The sequence below is a fragment of the Rosa rugosa genome, chromosome 1, assembly GCF_958449725.1.
Source record: "Rosa rugosa chromosome 1, drRosRugo1.1, whole genome shotgun sequence".
Lineage (NCBI taxonomy): Eukaryota > Viridiplantae > Streptophyta > Magnoliopsida > Rosales > Rosaceae > Rosa > Rosa rugosa.
The window spans coordinates 6,807,300-6,823,167 of NC_084820.1; the positions used below are offsets into that span (position 1 = coordinate 6,807,300).

Here is a 15,868-nt window from a genome sequence, read left to right on the forward strand (position 1 = left end):
TGAACTTTGTCTACTTGCTGTGGGAGTGTGGGACTTTCACAGTTTGTAGGCTTGCTTAAATAAGTGAAATTTGATGTCGATTGAGTGGTAGTGTCTTACATACAACTATATTTCTTATCTGCTTTACTATTGATTTAGTAGTTGAATTGTATGTAATGTGTCGTTTTGACTTGAGTATTCTTGAATGATAATTGATATGATTATTTAAAAAAGGATTTTTGTCCATTTACCCCATTTCTAGATATTTTTTTCCCACTTACCCCATTAAGTTTTTTTAATTCCCTCTTACCCAAAACACTCTAAGGAGGTCTTCCCTAATACCCCATTAAGATTTTTTTTTTGTTTTTATTTTTTTTTTAATACCATTTTACCCTCACCTTTGTTACTTAGAGAGAGAGAGAGAGAAAATAGAAGAGAGAGAAACCATAGGGGACTTTGCCGGAGCCCGGTCACCGGCCGCCGGATTCCGGTCACCGGCCGCCGGATTCCGGCCAACTTTCGCCGGATTCCGGCCACCGGTCGCCGGATTCCGGTCACCGGCCAACGGCCACCAGACTTTTCTAAAAACCTCACCGGAAAGGTTTATTGCCCCCAATAGACGTATATTGCCCCAATAGTCTATTGCCCCCTAATAGACGTCTATTGCCCCCCAATAGACGACTATCAGCCGTGTATTGCCCCCCAATAGACGACTATCAGCCGTGTATTGCCCCCCAATAGACGTCTATTACCCCCCAATAAGACTTTCAGTCGCCAGAATGAGAACTAATCTCCCTAAATTTAGACAAATAAAACTTTGATTACAACAAAAAAACAAGGAGATTACATCAATTCAAAACGTCTATTGCCCCCCAATAGACGTCTATTAGGAGGCAATAGACGTCTATTAGGATTTAACAGACCTTTAACAGACCTCTATTACCCCAATAGAGGTGTTTTCTTTTTTTCATTTTTATCTCATTCTGGGCCCTGTGCCCCATTTTACCAACAGAAAAAAAAAAAAAATTGATTTGGGCACCCAGAGAAAAGCTCTGGGCACCCGGATTATCATTCTCCACTGCCACCCGCTTGAGTCGAGCGCCGGAGAGCTGAGTTGAGCGTCGGAGACGTCCGGGCTCTCCAATCTCAAATGATGACGTTGACCCTGACGACGAATCGGGGACAGAGCTCTGGAGCATCGGCATCCGGTCACCAAAATCGTCTTCCGGCGATGTGGATCATCTTCCTCTGTTGCCAGTCACCAAAATTGTCTTCGGGTCCGGAATTAAGGCTAGGCCTTGTCGATTGGAATCGGAGGCGTCGGGTTGAGAAGGATGAGAGAGTCTTGATCTGGATTTGGAGGCTCCGGTCGCCGGCGAGGAGTCTCGATCTGGATTTGGAGGCTCCGATCGCCGTCGCTATCGGTAACTTCGTCGTCGGTGAGAACGTCGTTGACTAAGAGTGGAGCGACGGGGGGAGAGAGAGAGAGAGAGAGAGTTGTATGAGAGAGAACCAGCGTCTGGAGAAAGAGAGAGAGAGAGCCTGACGACGAATCGGGGACAGAGCTCTGGAGCATCGGCATCCGGTCACCAAAATCGTCTTCCGGCGATGTGGATCATCTTCCTCTGTTGCCAGTCACCAAAATTGTCTTCGGGTCCGGAATCAAGGCTAGGCCTTGTCGATTGGAATCGGAGGCGTCGGGTTGAGAAGGATGAGAGAGTCTTGATCTGGATTTGGAGGCTCCGGTCGCCGGCGAGGAGTCTCGATCTGGATTTGGAGGCTCCGATCGCCGTCGCTATCGGTAACTTCGTCGCCGGTGAGAACGTCGTTGACTAAGAGTGGAGCGACGGGGGGAGAGAGAGAGAGAGAGTTGTATGAGAGAGAACCATCGTCTGGAGAGAGAGAGAGAGAGAGAGAGAGAGTCGTCTGGAGACAGAGGAGACAGAGTGGCAGCAGCTGTAATTCCGTAATTGTGTTGAGGGCAAAATGGTCATATTGTGTAAGTGGGAACAAAAAACTGTTGCTGGGGTAAGTGGGATAATTTTTTCTTATTTTGGTGCTTTGGGTCAAGGACCCTTTAAAAAAATATATAATAATAATCCAATGGGTATCTTTCAACTTTCAAGTTTTGATAGCTTTGCATTTAGGTCTCGTTTGGTTCGCAAAATTGAGGACTCAGGAAAGGAATTTTTTGGTAACTATAAACTCCGGAAATACTTTCCTGACAGAGGGGAAAAGTAAGGGGGGAAATCATTCTACTCAGATCCCATGGGATTGATTTTCCCTTCCCATTTCCCAGCATTTATTACAAAAATTTTGGACAACAATACCCTCTCTTGTATAAAAAATTGGTGTACTTTTGAATTTTTATGATGTTGTTTTTATTTTAAAATACAAGGGTATTAGTGAAACATTGATATATTTTTACTTTGGATTAAATACTTGTTACTCCTCATACTTTTCCCTGAAAAACAGTTTGGTCCCTCACATTTTAAATTAAACTGAATAGTCCTTATTCTCTCAAATTCTCATATAACAAGTCCAAAATGATCCGAAATGACTATTATGCCCCTAATTTTCTATTATTATTATTATTTTTATTTTTTTCTCTATTTTTTTTTTATTTTTCTCCCCTTTTTTTTATATTTTCTCTCTCCCTCCCTCTCTCCCTCTCTCCTGGCCGCACAGTCTCTCTGTCGACCTCTATTCTTCTTCTTCTCTTCCTCTGCAACCACTGGAGAACACCATCTCCGGCCACCATTTCATCACGCTGCTACCTCCAATCGATCCAGCACCCAAATCCGACCCAAGCCCAAGCCTCACCATCGACATGCACCGCCTCCGGCCTCAACCCTTGACCACCCAAAGCTGCGACGCTACTGCCTCTCTACCTCCATCGATTTCCGACCATCACCTCGCCATATCGACACCACCGTCAGACTCAGCAAGCCTTAGAGAGCAAAACCCAGAAACCCCTCTGCCCGCCGACGCCTGACGATGCCGTTTGAGAATCACCGGAGCTCTCGGCTCTGCATGCCTTCGATTTCTAGTCTCTAGCTCGAATCGAGCTTCAACACCTCCATAAACGAAGTCGGAGCTACACTATCTTTCGAAACCCCAAACTCCCGACCTCCGATTCTGACCAAAGCCGGCGGTCGCGCTTCACGCACCAATTATGTTTAATTTAATTTAAAAGTACACTATTCAGTTTAATTTAAAAGGCGAGGGACAAAACTGTTTTTCAGGGAAAAGTATGAGGAGTAACAAGTATTTAATCCTTTTACTTTCCTTTCCTGCACCAACCAAACACCAGAAAGGAAATCAAATGGTCTTTCCTGAATACTTTCCCTGCTTTACCAAACAGAGGAAAGGAAACCTGACTGGAACTTTAGTTTCCTTTCCCTATGGGAAAGACAAGGAAATTGATTTCCCTTCCGTGAACCAAACGAGGTCTTACTTGAACTTTTGCAAGTATGACATTCGAAAAGAAGTCGAGAAGTTTTCCCCATCCCACTTATCTATTGAATGCCAGTGAATTTGAACCTATAAACTTTAAAATGTCATTCACAATGACCAACAAGCTACAGTTCACTGGTTCAATTCATTGTATTAACAATAATGTATGTGATTTTCCAATTCAAGATGTCAGACCTTAAGATGGTTGGAATCCAAATTTTATTCTTTTGTGGATAGAAATTTAGTCTGTCTAGGGTGTCCTTGAGGACAAAAACAAAATTGATTTCAATTACCATTGAAATTAGATGTTTGTTGATATTTCACTTTATATGACAATGATATTTAAGATTTTGAAACTTTGAATATAAATTCGAGATCTCAACTTTCAATTTCAATATACTCCACGAACTATGCACATCTATTTTTGATCCAAAAGTAGATGTGCTGCTCATACATGATAAAAACAAAAAAAGCCAAAAAGGAGCTAAACACCGTAGTATAGCTTCATAGATTCTATTGAACTTGCAAAAGTAGGTACGAGACAAAAAAGAAACTTCACTATACTTGGATGTCCAACAGAGTAACTAACCAAATAAGTTAACGTTATAAACTGAACTGGAATTCACTATCGTTCAATAAATACATGTTTGTAAAACTGTTATTTTACTTAAGACAATTATCGCAACTTTACCTACCCTCAATCTTGTTTCAAAAACTACAGATATATCTCCTTTGCTTCACAAGGAAAAAAAAAAAGTAAATATTTTCACCTCCAAATATTTCCATGTATAAATATTTTGCCTCCATTACTTTTCACTTCAGTAATACTTTCACCTTCTCAAAAAAAAAAAAAAAAAACAGCCCCCATGTGCATTTGTACATGCACCATAATACACACATACATTTATTGAAAACACTCCTGCTAGCTGTTTAAGCCTGTAATTTGAGCCGGCTCAACAAATATCTCCCCAAACCACCCCCGCCCCCTCCCCCTATTTTAATTGCCCCATAAAACAGACGCATGGGCACACCAGTAATTTCCCCCAGCGCCATTTCAATTGCCGATCAAAACACAGAGGCTCTTCTTCTTCGTCCCTCCCATGGCTTTGTACGAACCTTCGATTTCGAGCTCCGAATAAGTCAGAATAAATAATTATTAGAAGCCCATCGGAATATTCGATTCCCCACCGTATCGTTGAATCTGCGAATCACGGAATCGCCGCCGCGCCACCGCCGCTGTGACATCATTGTCCCGAGGTATTGCAGATTCAAAGTTTCGAGCTTCAATTTTTTTTTTTTCAATTTTTTGGGTGTTTTTATTTTTGTTTCCTTTTTTTTGGGGGTATGATTTAGGGTTCGTAATGCTTCAGTTTTTTTCTAGGTTTTTTGCAGATTCAACTTCTAGGGTTTCCGATTATTATGTGTTGTAAAATTAATTAGCTGAAATTGGAAAAAGAAAATTGAAATTAAGAGAGTAAACGCAGCTTAGAGTTAACCAAAATTTATGTGACTGAGCATCTGTTTTAGTAGGCATGGATTTTGTTGATTATAATGGAGAATTGTGAGCACAATCGAATAATGGGGCTCATTTAGTAAGATTTTAGAACACATTGAACTGGAGGAAGCTTAATTAGCTGGAACAGCTGGACCCAGGAGAAAAGAGAGTACAAGGAATGAGTTTTATTTCTAAACAAGGAAAAAAATTGAGCAGTAATTTTAAGCGAAACGGAAAAAGTAGTCGTTTTGCGAATGTGAACTTCGGGATAGTGGGTGATCATTTAATTATCTGTAGATGTTGTTATAAGTTAGAATTGAATTGTGAGTTGTTATTGAATTATATGTTTGTGGTTATGTTAATTGGGTCCCTGTATGGGGTTCGGTAATAGCAAGTGTTACTTTTCATCAATTTATAAGATATTTGGCGCCTGTGGAGTCGGACAATATCAGAAGTTCATACTTGAGTGGTGACAACAATGGATATATTGTTAGCTAATGTGATTTGCTAATATACTCTGTTCAATGTGATTGTGTATTGTTAGTTCTGGGTAGTCGCAATTATCTTTGTTATATATGCAATTGCTAGTCTTTTTTGTCCCTGATTAATTGAATTTCATATGAGGAATGAAATAATTGGCAGTAATAGAGATGCAACTACACTGTCCTTTATCTCTGTTTGTGTGCATGATTTCACATACCATGGGCATCGTTGCTTTGATTTTTGCCGTCAGTGTCTCTGATCTATGATGGTTACATTATCTGTGAAGTTTCAGTGCTGCATTATTTATATACTGGGGGAGGATGTTGATAATCTCTTCGATGGGTGTTTCACCCATCCCTTTAGGTATATAACAAGATAGAACTCTATTGAGAAGGTTAATTTCTTTTTTTCTCGTCCTCCTTCGTGTCCAACAGGAAAGTTTGTGAGATAGTTTGATTATTTTGGATTAGTAATCCTGTGAAACCTAAATGTTCCCTTATCGTAATCTAAAATATTTGAGTTTCATTGCCTTTAAAGTAATGAATACATCTTTATTGCTGCATGGTTTATGCTTCTTAGTTAATCCTTGCTTGTATATTTTTTGCATTTGGCTAATTTGCATAGTTTTTCGATCAGTTTTCATTCTCTCTGGTGACAATTGAGGATCTCAAACAGTAATGTAGTGAAGATTTATTGTTTATTATTATTGTTCAAAAGGAACATGGTTTTACGATCGGTTTTCATTCTCTCTGGTGACAATTGAGGATCTCAAACAGTAATGTAGTGAAGATTTATTGATTATTATTATTGTTCAAAAGGAACATGGGTTGGGATATTTTTTCTTCTAATGACTTTTATTTATTTCAGGTGCACTTTCCAGTCATTGTTCTAAAGAGTTGGGCTTTATGTGCTGTAGTTTCCCATCTTTGTCATGCACCTCTGTATTTACTGGCTTTGTGACACGGATAATGTGTGGAAACTGATGCAATGGCAACTTCTAGCAAGTTTGATCTCTCTTCTGGTAGCCCAGATAGACCATTATATACCAGTGGGCAGCGTGGGTCCCACATGGCTGCTTCACTGGAAAGACCTGGTAGCTTTCGCGAGAGCATGGAAAATCCAATTTTGTCTTCACTTCCAAACATGTCAAGAAGCACGTCTGCAATAGCCCAAGGAGATGTGACAAACTTCTTGCAATGCTTGCGCTTTGACCCAAAACAGGTGGCCGCAGAGCACAAGTCTAACCGACAAGGGGACTTGAAAAGACTTGTGAATGTTGCTCTTAGCATTTCACCTGATGAATCTCCGTCTAGTTCTGTGAAAGGTAAGTTGCTACCAGCCCCACTACCGGAGGATGTAAAACGAGTGAAGGCTGGTCTCCGTGAAAGCATTGTTAAAGCCAGGTAGTTCTCTGTAAATTTTGCATCTTTGTTTGAAGTTGTGGCTTGTAAGTTGTAACTAGTCCATAACTTCTAATCTTTTACAGGGAACGCGTAAAGATTTTCAATGAAGCATTATCTGTATTCAACAAGGTTTTTCCCAGTGTACCATCAAAGAAGAGATCAAGAACTGAAAATTTTTCTAACGAACGGTCTGGTGTGGTGTTACCAACTGATCGCTCAATGATGGGGCCAAGCATGGGTAAGATTGGTATGCAGAGTCATGCTGTGGCAGGTGGTTTTGAACTTGAGCAGCAAAAGTCAGAAGAAAGGACAAAAAATTCTGTCCCGAACAAACGCACTCGTACTTCTTTGGTGGATGTGAGGGTCAGTATCTGGATAATTTATGTGCTATATTTGCTTTCTTTACGGATATTTTTTATATCATGATTCCTCTCAAGTGCTGTATGTGAATATCTAGTTTGGAATTAGGTTTTAGGAATTGTTTTATTTTTATTTGTGGTAACACCATATTTTATCTGTAGCTTCTTTTAAAAATCACCATATTCTTTTACTCTCTCTCTCTCTCTCTCTCTCTATATATATATATATATATATATATATATATATATTTATGTAACAATATATATCTCTTTTCCTATAGGGCTTATACACATACACTTGAATATATCTTTTCAAATGGCATGAATATGAATGTTTGCTTTTCTCGCTTGGATGATGAATATGGTTCTTGCTGGTGGTTTTTATTTTGTTGTGTTTTAACTGGCGCCTTTATACCTTTTTCTTCTTTTGTTATAATGCATACTTAGCTGCATATAATTTTGAAAACAAATATATATATATATCTTTTATACTCTATTGATTTTTTTGACTTGGTAGGCCACAGCATTTGTCTTCTTTTTTCGCCTTTGATCCTGTGCATAATAGCCGACTATCCATGCAATAGTCTGTCTATATCATGTAAATAATTGATCATGTTTCTAATTACCTTCAGGTTGACACCAGGGGTATATACTGCATATTACTCATTTAAATGAAGACTGACTAAAACTCTTATAAATACAGATGGATGTGAGAAGTAATACTCTTGTACGACCATCGGGGGCTGTAGAAAGAGAAAGGGAAATGATGAGGCTTGCAAGTAGTGGTGCAGTTCAGGGAGAGGAACGTAATCTATCTATCAGTGTTGATGGTTGGGAAAAATCAAAAATGAAGAAAAAGCGTTCTGGGATAAAGCCAGATGTTTCTCCAATGGTGACCAGTAAACCAATTGATGGCTACCGTGAAACTAAACAGGGGATGCAGCAAAGGCCTGTTAATGATGTCCGTTCAAGGTTGAATAATGACTCCCATGGGTTCAGGTATTACTTTTAAAATTTAATTCACATGCATCTTTTTTTCTTCACTTCACTGAAAATAATATTTGAATTGATACTATGTAAGATCTTTGCAAATGCATCCATTCATGGTTTAGGTCGACTTCCATCAATTTGAAAAAAAAAAAAAAAACTTGATTGTTAGTAGGTTATTTTTGACCGACACAAACCCTCTTCGGGAGAAATCTCAGTGAAGTGTACAATCTGGACCAGCTTATGGTTATTTTATATATTTTCACTCAGTATCCATAAGGGATGTGGGGTGTCATTTAAAGATTCTAAGTTGCTGTTCATCAGGATTTATCTTCAGTTTTTAGCTCAATAATTCTCGATCTCATGTGTGTTGTTGTTTAGCGTTTGATGGACTACTTGTCCACTTTACTTGTATTTTGTTAGTATAGCTTCTGTTTGTTATAAAATACTGTTTATCTTTAGTTTCTATACGAAACTGTACTATTAATTTTGGTATCTTGTTCTGGGTTGTCTTTGTTAGGAGGGCTATTGGGTTTCTTTGTGTGGCTGATGTTTAGTGTTTCATGGACTACTCTTCCACTATACTTGTATTTTCTCAGTAAAGTTTGTGTTAAAATATAAATATTTGATATAAAGAGTGGATTTATCCTCAGTTTTGTTTAGAAAATGAACTATTTAGTTTGCTCTCCATCCTAGGGTCACTGGGATTTAGTGTTTGGCTTGTGTAGTGTTTGATGGACTACTCATCTACATCAACAAGTTCTGTGTTTATATAAAAAGAAAGTATTATCTTCAGTTTCCATATAAAAATGATCAATAATCTTTGGAGTTTTGAAAGGACCAATTGTATTTTATGCATCTGAGGCTGGTTTTTGTGCAGATTTATGTTTTTATCTTTATGTGGATATTGATGATGAGGGAAAAATTGTAGAAACATCAACTTCACATACCTTCAAAAGTTGTAAGAGTTAGACAGGCAAAGAATGATACCTACTGATATTGTGAAGTTGGTTTTTCTTGTAGATATACGAGTATATTATTTTCTCTTTGTTTGCAAATGGTGTTTTATCATCCCATTATTTTAAAAAAATAAAAAATAAATGTGATTTTGAAACACTTTTAGTTGGTCATTATTGAGTGGTGTGATTAATGCTGGTGGATTTTGCAACCTGTTGCTATTAACACTCCCACAATGTCAATCTACACTCCTTTTGTAGTAATAAAGTATTCATTTGTAGTGTAGATTTGCATGATTGGAGTGTTAATAACAACTTCCTTTTTAGTTGAGAATATCATAAAAACCTTAAGCATAAGAAGAAATTTACAAATTATAGCAATAAACAATTCCTTTTGAAAATAACTATCAACCAAGACTATGTTCATTGTACTTTGTTCACTGGTTGAATAAAAGGCAAAGCACTCCATGCTGATAAAGGATATCCATAGGCTGTGGAGTCCTCCAACAAGCAGTGATTGGTTTAATTTGATTAGACTAAAACCATGATTGGACATAGTGAGCAGGAGATGGGCTTCTCTCTTACACTTCCACAGCATAGCAAAGAGAGCGAAAGGTTTTCATCATATCAAAACTTTCTGATGATGGGTGATAGAAGATTCACTCTTCTTCCTGTTGACATGTTATTTCATTGAAGTTCTGTAATTGCTCACTTGTGCATCTTTGTTAAAAATTTCAAAAATATTCCTTTTGGTGTTATACTGAATGGTTAATCAGTTTTGATTTTGGTGGTTGTTTTAGGTGGCTGATGGCCTGCTTGTTCATTTCTTTCTGAGATTTCCTTTAGTTTTTCAGAATAAAATGTGTTTCTCATAAAATAAATTTTCGGAAACACTTTTAAATCTCATATTCACGTCTTGTATCATTACAGGCCTGGAGTCACTAATGGAGCAGTTGGAGTTGGAAAGTCGGACGGAATCACACAACCAACTGGCCCAGCCTTCCGTTCATCCATCCCTAAGACTGAACCAGACAACCCTTCCCTTATCAACGATAAGAGAGATCGTCCTATTGGTTCAGATAAGGAAAGGGTGAACCAGAGAGCTGTTAATAAGTATGCATAAATCCCTAGTGTTTTCTTGAGTTATTATCTCTTAGCATGAACCATAGAGCTGTCAACAACTTTCCATTGCCTGCTTCTGTATGCTATGATTAGCTTATATAACCCTTTGTCCATGTACTTATTTGTTTTTACCAGTATGCCTTAACACTACTCCTTTTGTACTGTCTGTTGCAGATCAAATGCTCGTGATGATTTTAATTCTGCTAGTCCCACCTCTAGTACAAAGATGAATGCATCTGTTCGGGCTCCGCGATCAGGCTCAGCTGTTGCCCCCAAGTTGTCCCCAGTTGTTCATCGAGCAACTGTTCCTAATGATTGGGAGATATCTCAATGTACAAACAAGCCACCGGCTGTTGTTGGAGCTAACAATCGCAAACGCATGACATCAGCACGATCTTCATCCCCACCTGTTGCTCAATGGGCTGGCCAGAGACCACAGAAGATGTCCCGCACTGCTAGACGATCAAATTTCAATCCAATTGTTTCAGGTAATGAGGAAAACCCTGCTATTGATAGTGCATCGGACGTCACTGGTAGTGACATCGGGCAAGGATTCGCCAGACGCTTACCCGGAAGTTCTCCTCAGCAAGTTAAGTTAAAAAGTGAACCTTTGTCTTCAGCTGCACTATCAGAGAGTGAGGAGTCGGGAGTTGCTGAGGTCAAATCCAGAGACAAAGGCAAAAAATCCGATGAGATAGATGAGAAACCTGGACAGAATATTCAAATTCAAAAGGTGCCTAGTCTGGTCTTGCCATCAAGAAAACATAAGTCGGCTCCCGGGGAAGACCTTGGAGATGGTGTTCGGAGGCAGGGGAGAACAGGACGAGGTTTTGCTTCGACAAGGTCTCTTGTCCCAATGTCTGTTGAGAAGATGGGAAATGTTGGTACTGCTAAACAGCTGAGAAGTTCCAGACTTGGTGTAGATAAGAGTGAAAGGTATACCATTGTCTACCTGTGTATGGTTTTCCGTCAAAAATAGGACACAAGTAACATATTTTCTGGGTGTAAAACATTTCTACTTAGATTGAATCTCATTGTTTAATGTAATTTCTTATGCAGCAAGGCAGGCCGTCCACCAACTAGGAGACTTTCTGATCGAAAGGCCTATACACGTCAAAAGCATACAGCAATTAATACAGCAGCAGATTTTCTTGGTAGTTATTCTTTCAAATTTCTTGAGGAATAATTTGTTAACTTGACTTCCAATTAATACAGCAGCAGTTTTTTTTTTTTTGTTATTCTCTATTGACTCTTGTTTCAATTCTCTAAGTTGGGTCAGATGATGGACATGAAGAGCTAATGACTGCTGCAAAAGCTGTCATTGATTCTGGTACCTTTCTTACTGAAATTTATCTCATCTTATTCCTATCTAAATGTCATTGGTTAATTAGTGAAATGATTATTTCCACAGCTCGTTCCTTCTCCAGCTCATTTTGGAAGCAGATGGAGCCATTTTTTGGTGTTTTATCTGATGCAGACATCGATTACCTAAAGGTAATGGCCTTTTTTAATTACGGGATTAATTGGATCAGATATTATTCAAACTGATGTTCATTAACATAAACATGCCGCCAAATTGTTTCACCTGGGATATATGTACAAAAACAATATCCACAACATGTGATAGTATTGTCTTACAAGCTGCTCTTGATAAACATTGCCATACAACCAAATTGTTTTTCTTGGTATATATGTACAGAAGGCAACCGGTCTGTTTGTCTCTGCTGTGGTAGTAAGGTATTCTAAATTTTTTATTAATCTATCAGGGAAACATCGAAGCCAGTGTGACGACTCCAGCCGAAGTCCCGTGTAGTTTAGATGGTAACCATACTGGCCATTATGGACTTGGGTCGAGTGAATTTGAACCAAAGAGTGGAGAGTTCCATTCCGAACAATTAATGCCAGGCACTGGGGATCATTCTGAAATTCCTCTCTGTCAGAGACTCATAGCAGCATTAATTTCAGAAGAGGATTCTAGTAGTGGAAATGAAGATCCTGTGTTTGATGCATATGGAGTTGAATCTGATCTGGATGCAGAGGTAGAATCAAATGGTCTGAATTATCAATCTCAAGTTAACTTTCAGTTTGCTGGGAATTCTGCTTCAAATGGTTATAGGATTACTGGGAGGCCGGAACATGATGAGCTTGAAGGTGGAATCCACATCCCAAACAGAACAATTAGTTCAAACTTTGGTCATTCGCAAAATGGTTTACTTCCGGATCAAGCATTTTTTTCTGGTTTCGCCTGTTCAGAATTCCAGTATGGAAACATGCACATAAATGAAAAACTTCTACTGGAGATTCAGAGTATTGGGATTTACCCAGAACTACTGGTAAATTACCTCTAAAAGAACTCTTTTACTATTTTTTTTCTCGTCTGAAACTATTATTTCTCTCAATTTGCCTGCTGTATCCAGAGGTGGGGTGGTTTTACACGTGCACACACACTACAAAGTCAGCGGGTGATTTCTATGCTTAGCTTCTTAAAGTGTGGTTTCAGTTGATGTACTCATTTGAAGCTTTTTTTCTCATTCTTTTTATTTTCTTCTGCTGCTGAGGTTTGGAGGGCAGAGCTCCTTTTTTTTTTTTTCCCCTTGAATGATTTGAAACGGTGTATTTTTGTAATATGTTCTGTGATTAATTAAATGTGTATATTTGCATGTTCTTGTTAAGCCTGACATGACACAGACGGGGGATGACGAAATCAGTGGGGAAATTAGGAAATTAGAGGAGAAGTATCATGAACAGGTATCTTTGTTTCTATTTACTGTTATTGAAAAGTTTACATCTTCTTACTGCTGTATTAGAGCATTATATGAGTTATATATACCTTCGTCTATCGTTTTGAATATATTGCTACAATATAGTTATTGTCTTTTCATTTCTTTAATGAACCTTGTTCTTAAGGTTTCCATATAACTTTAGTATTTATTGCTGTAAAAGGTCTCCAACAAGAAAGGGCTGCTAGATGGACTATTTAGGTCTGCCTCAGAAAAGAAAGAACGCCAAGCAAAGTAATTAGACCTTTACCCTGTGCAATAGTTTTTCTTTGCGGGATTTTATATATACGTTGTAACAATTGAATCTTCCTTTATACAGGGATCTAGAACAGCGCGCCCTTGACAAACTCGTTGGAATGGCTTATGAGAAGTATTTGGTAATTTATTTCACCTTTGATACATGTCTCTTGTTTTCCATTGGTCTTTATCCACCTGTTCAGCTTGCAAATATCAATTTAACAACCAGATTTTAGAGTTTTTAAGTGATCTGTAGTGGCTTCGTAAAAGAGACTAATGCTTCCTAGGAAGGCCCTTGGTTCTGGTCAAAGGTTATGCTTGCTGTTTTTACTTCAAATAAATGTGACTATTATTCGGCATATGGACCAGTATATTAGTGACTGGATGATTGAGGTATTTCAATATGCCGAATAATAGCACTAATATACTTCTCACCCAAAACTGTGGACATAGCACAAAATTTTAATAACATGTCCAGATTTGTTATTAAAATTTTGTGCTATGTCCACAGTTTTGGGTGAGAAGTTGTCGGGCTTGGAAATGTTCTATTTTTTGTTTGGGGTTAAGTTCCGGGGTCAGTTCTTGGGGTTGGGACATCTTCCTAGTGTGACACACCTTTCTGTGTGCTTAGCCTTGCTTGCATGTATGGGCATGGGCACTGTTAGCCTTGCTTGCATGTTGTCTGGTTAATCTTGTTGGTACTCGAATGATGACTCTCTCTCTCTCTCTCTCTCTCTCTCTCTCACACACACACACACACACACACACGAGATTTTTATGTGCGCACATACCTATTTATGTGGTTGCATCATTTCTTTTCTTTCTTGAGTATAAAACACACATGTTAACAGTGTCTTCCTTTTCTTGTTATTTAAGTTAGATCTGCAAAATATCTTAGAAGAAGAGTTGAACCCTCTGTTGTCACTATTGGTTTAATATGTCATATACTTCTGGAGTTAGCTCTTGACAACTGACTTGCATAGATGGTGGCTGAGTTCATTTATTTTGATCATTTTGATAGGCTTGTTGCGGCCCAAATGCCACTGGGGGAAAGAGTTCCAGTAATAAAATGGCCAAGCAAGCTGCCTTAGCATTTGTCAAACGGACACTGGACCGATGCCATAAATATGAAGAGACAGGAACAAGCTGCTTCAGTGAACCGATATATAGGGATATACTTCTTTCTGTGGCTTCTGATGTTAATGGCGCACGACAAGCAGAGGCTATTGCAGACGGTGAATCCACCAAATCATATGCCTCCACTCGCTGTTTGGAAGGTAGTGTTTCAGGTATTTACTTTGGGGTCTCCTGAACAGATTATGTGCTCTATATACGCTAGTCTTCTGGTGCATTTTCTTTTACTATTATGTTCTCCTTCGTATAGAGACATGGAGGGACTTTGCAGTTTCTGATTTTTTTGTTCCTTTTTGACATTATTCTTCTGTGTGGTACATTCCTTTTTCTAAAGGTTACTTTTCTTGTATCTGGTCTCTTGTGCAGCTTCTGTAGGCTCCAAACAACACCATTCACAGTTTAGTCAGAATATGGATAATAATGTTACTTCTTCAGATGTGCTCCCACCTTTAAATCACTTACCTGAACAAACTACTGGTAGAGAAGAAACATGGACGAACAGGGTGAAGAAGAGGGAATTGTCCCTTGATGATGTTGGTAGTACTATTGGAACTTCAAATTCCCCATCAGGTATTGGAAATTCTCTATCTAGCAGTGCAAAAGGAAAGAGGAGTGAGAGGGATAGAGATGGCAAAGGGCATAACAGGGAGGTCTTATCTAGAAATGGAACTGCTAAAATTGGTCGGCCAGCAGTGTCCAATGTTAAGGGTGAAAGAAAATCAAAAACAAAGCCTAAGCAGAAAACGACTCAGCTATCTGTTTCAGTAAATGGCCCCGTTGGTAAGATATCAGAACAACCCAAACCAGCATTGCCTTCTGTACCAAAGTCTGGCGAAATGACTACCAGTCGGAATCCCAAGCAAAAGGATCAGTTTCCATTAGATGCAATGGAAGACCCTATCGACTTGTCTCACCTGCAATTACCAGGAATGGATGTGTTAGGTGCTGATGATATGGATGGTCAAGCACAGGATTTAGGTTCATGGTTGAATATCGATGATGATGGTTTACAAGATCATGATTTCATGGGTCTTGAAATTCCAATGGATGACCTTTCAGACTTAAATATGATGGTTTGAAGTTGCTTCTCTGTATAGTCTTGTTCATTATACTATTGACAAATGAAACAAAATTGCTGTTTCAAGAATGACCAGTTATAAGAAGTCATTTGACTATCCAGTCGCAGTTACAAGCTTAGTCATTTGGCTACCGGTCCACAATTAGGTTATATAGATTCTTTTGTAGGCTCCTACGCAAGTTGAATTTTGAGTGAACCTTTCGGATGTTTTGGATTTTGCTCCTGTATTAAGTTGGTGACTTTGACTGTAAAGATCTTTTTGTTCAAGGCACTAGTCAGTATGTCTTAGTGATTATATCTTAGAAAACAATGTATCCTGTCTGTAGCTTTTACAAATCAGAGAACAATGGCCTCTTGTACATACATTTTATATTCCTAATAAAATCAGCTCTTACTTCA

General features: G+C 38.7%; 1 protein-coding gene across 2 annotated transcripts; it reads left to right on the top strand.

Annotated features, from left to right (window-relative positions):
* Positions 1–4,466: 4,466 nt before the first annotated feature.
* On the top strand, positions 4,467–15,868 carry LOC133713510 (uncharacterized). Of its 2 annotated transcripts, none has more exons than XM_062139558.1 (15): positions 4,467–4,692; positions 6,281–6,816; positions 6,900–7,179; positions 7,879–8,174; positions 10,049–10,231; positions 10,415–11,176; positions 11,300–11,394; positions 11,511–11,570; positions 11,652–11,734; positions 12,007–12,573; positions 12,914–12,988; positions 13,184–13,254; positions 13,340–13,397; positions 14,279–14,546; positions 14,758–15,868. In XM_062139558.1, the coding sequence occupies exons 2-15, from the start codon at positions 6,401–6,403 to the stop codon at positions 15,468–15,470; spliced, it is 3,927 nt and encodes a 1,308-aa protein (XP_061995542.1). In that variant the 5' UTR covers positions 4,467–4,692; positions 6,281–6,400; the 3' UTR covers positions 15,471–15,868. The 2 variants fall into 2 exon arrangements, with proteins under 2 accessions (XP_061995542.1, XP_061995549.1); XM_062139565.1 differs by having other exon boundaries at positions 14,279–14,534.

What these genes read in the sequence shown, in the direction of transcription:
- LOC133713510 (XM_062139558.1), top strand. Translation starts at nt 6,401, where the DNA reads ATGGCAACTTCTAGCAAGTTTGATCTCTCTTCTGGTAGCCCAGATAGA. An exon ending in CTTCTTTGGTGGATGTGAGG is followed by an intron (nt 7,180 to 7,878) that starts GTCAGTATCTGG and finishes TTATAAATACAG; the next exon opens with ATGGATGTGAGAAGTAATAC. An exon ending in CAGACATCGATTACCTAAAG is followed by an intron (nt 11,735 to 12,006) that starts GTAATGGCCTTT and finishes TTAATCTATCAG; the next exon opens with GGAAACATCGAAGCCAGTGT.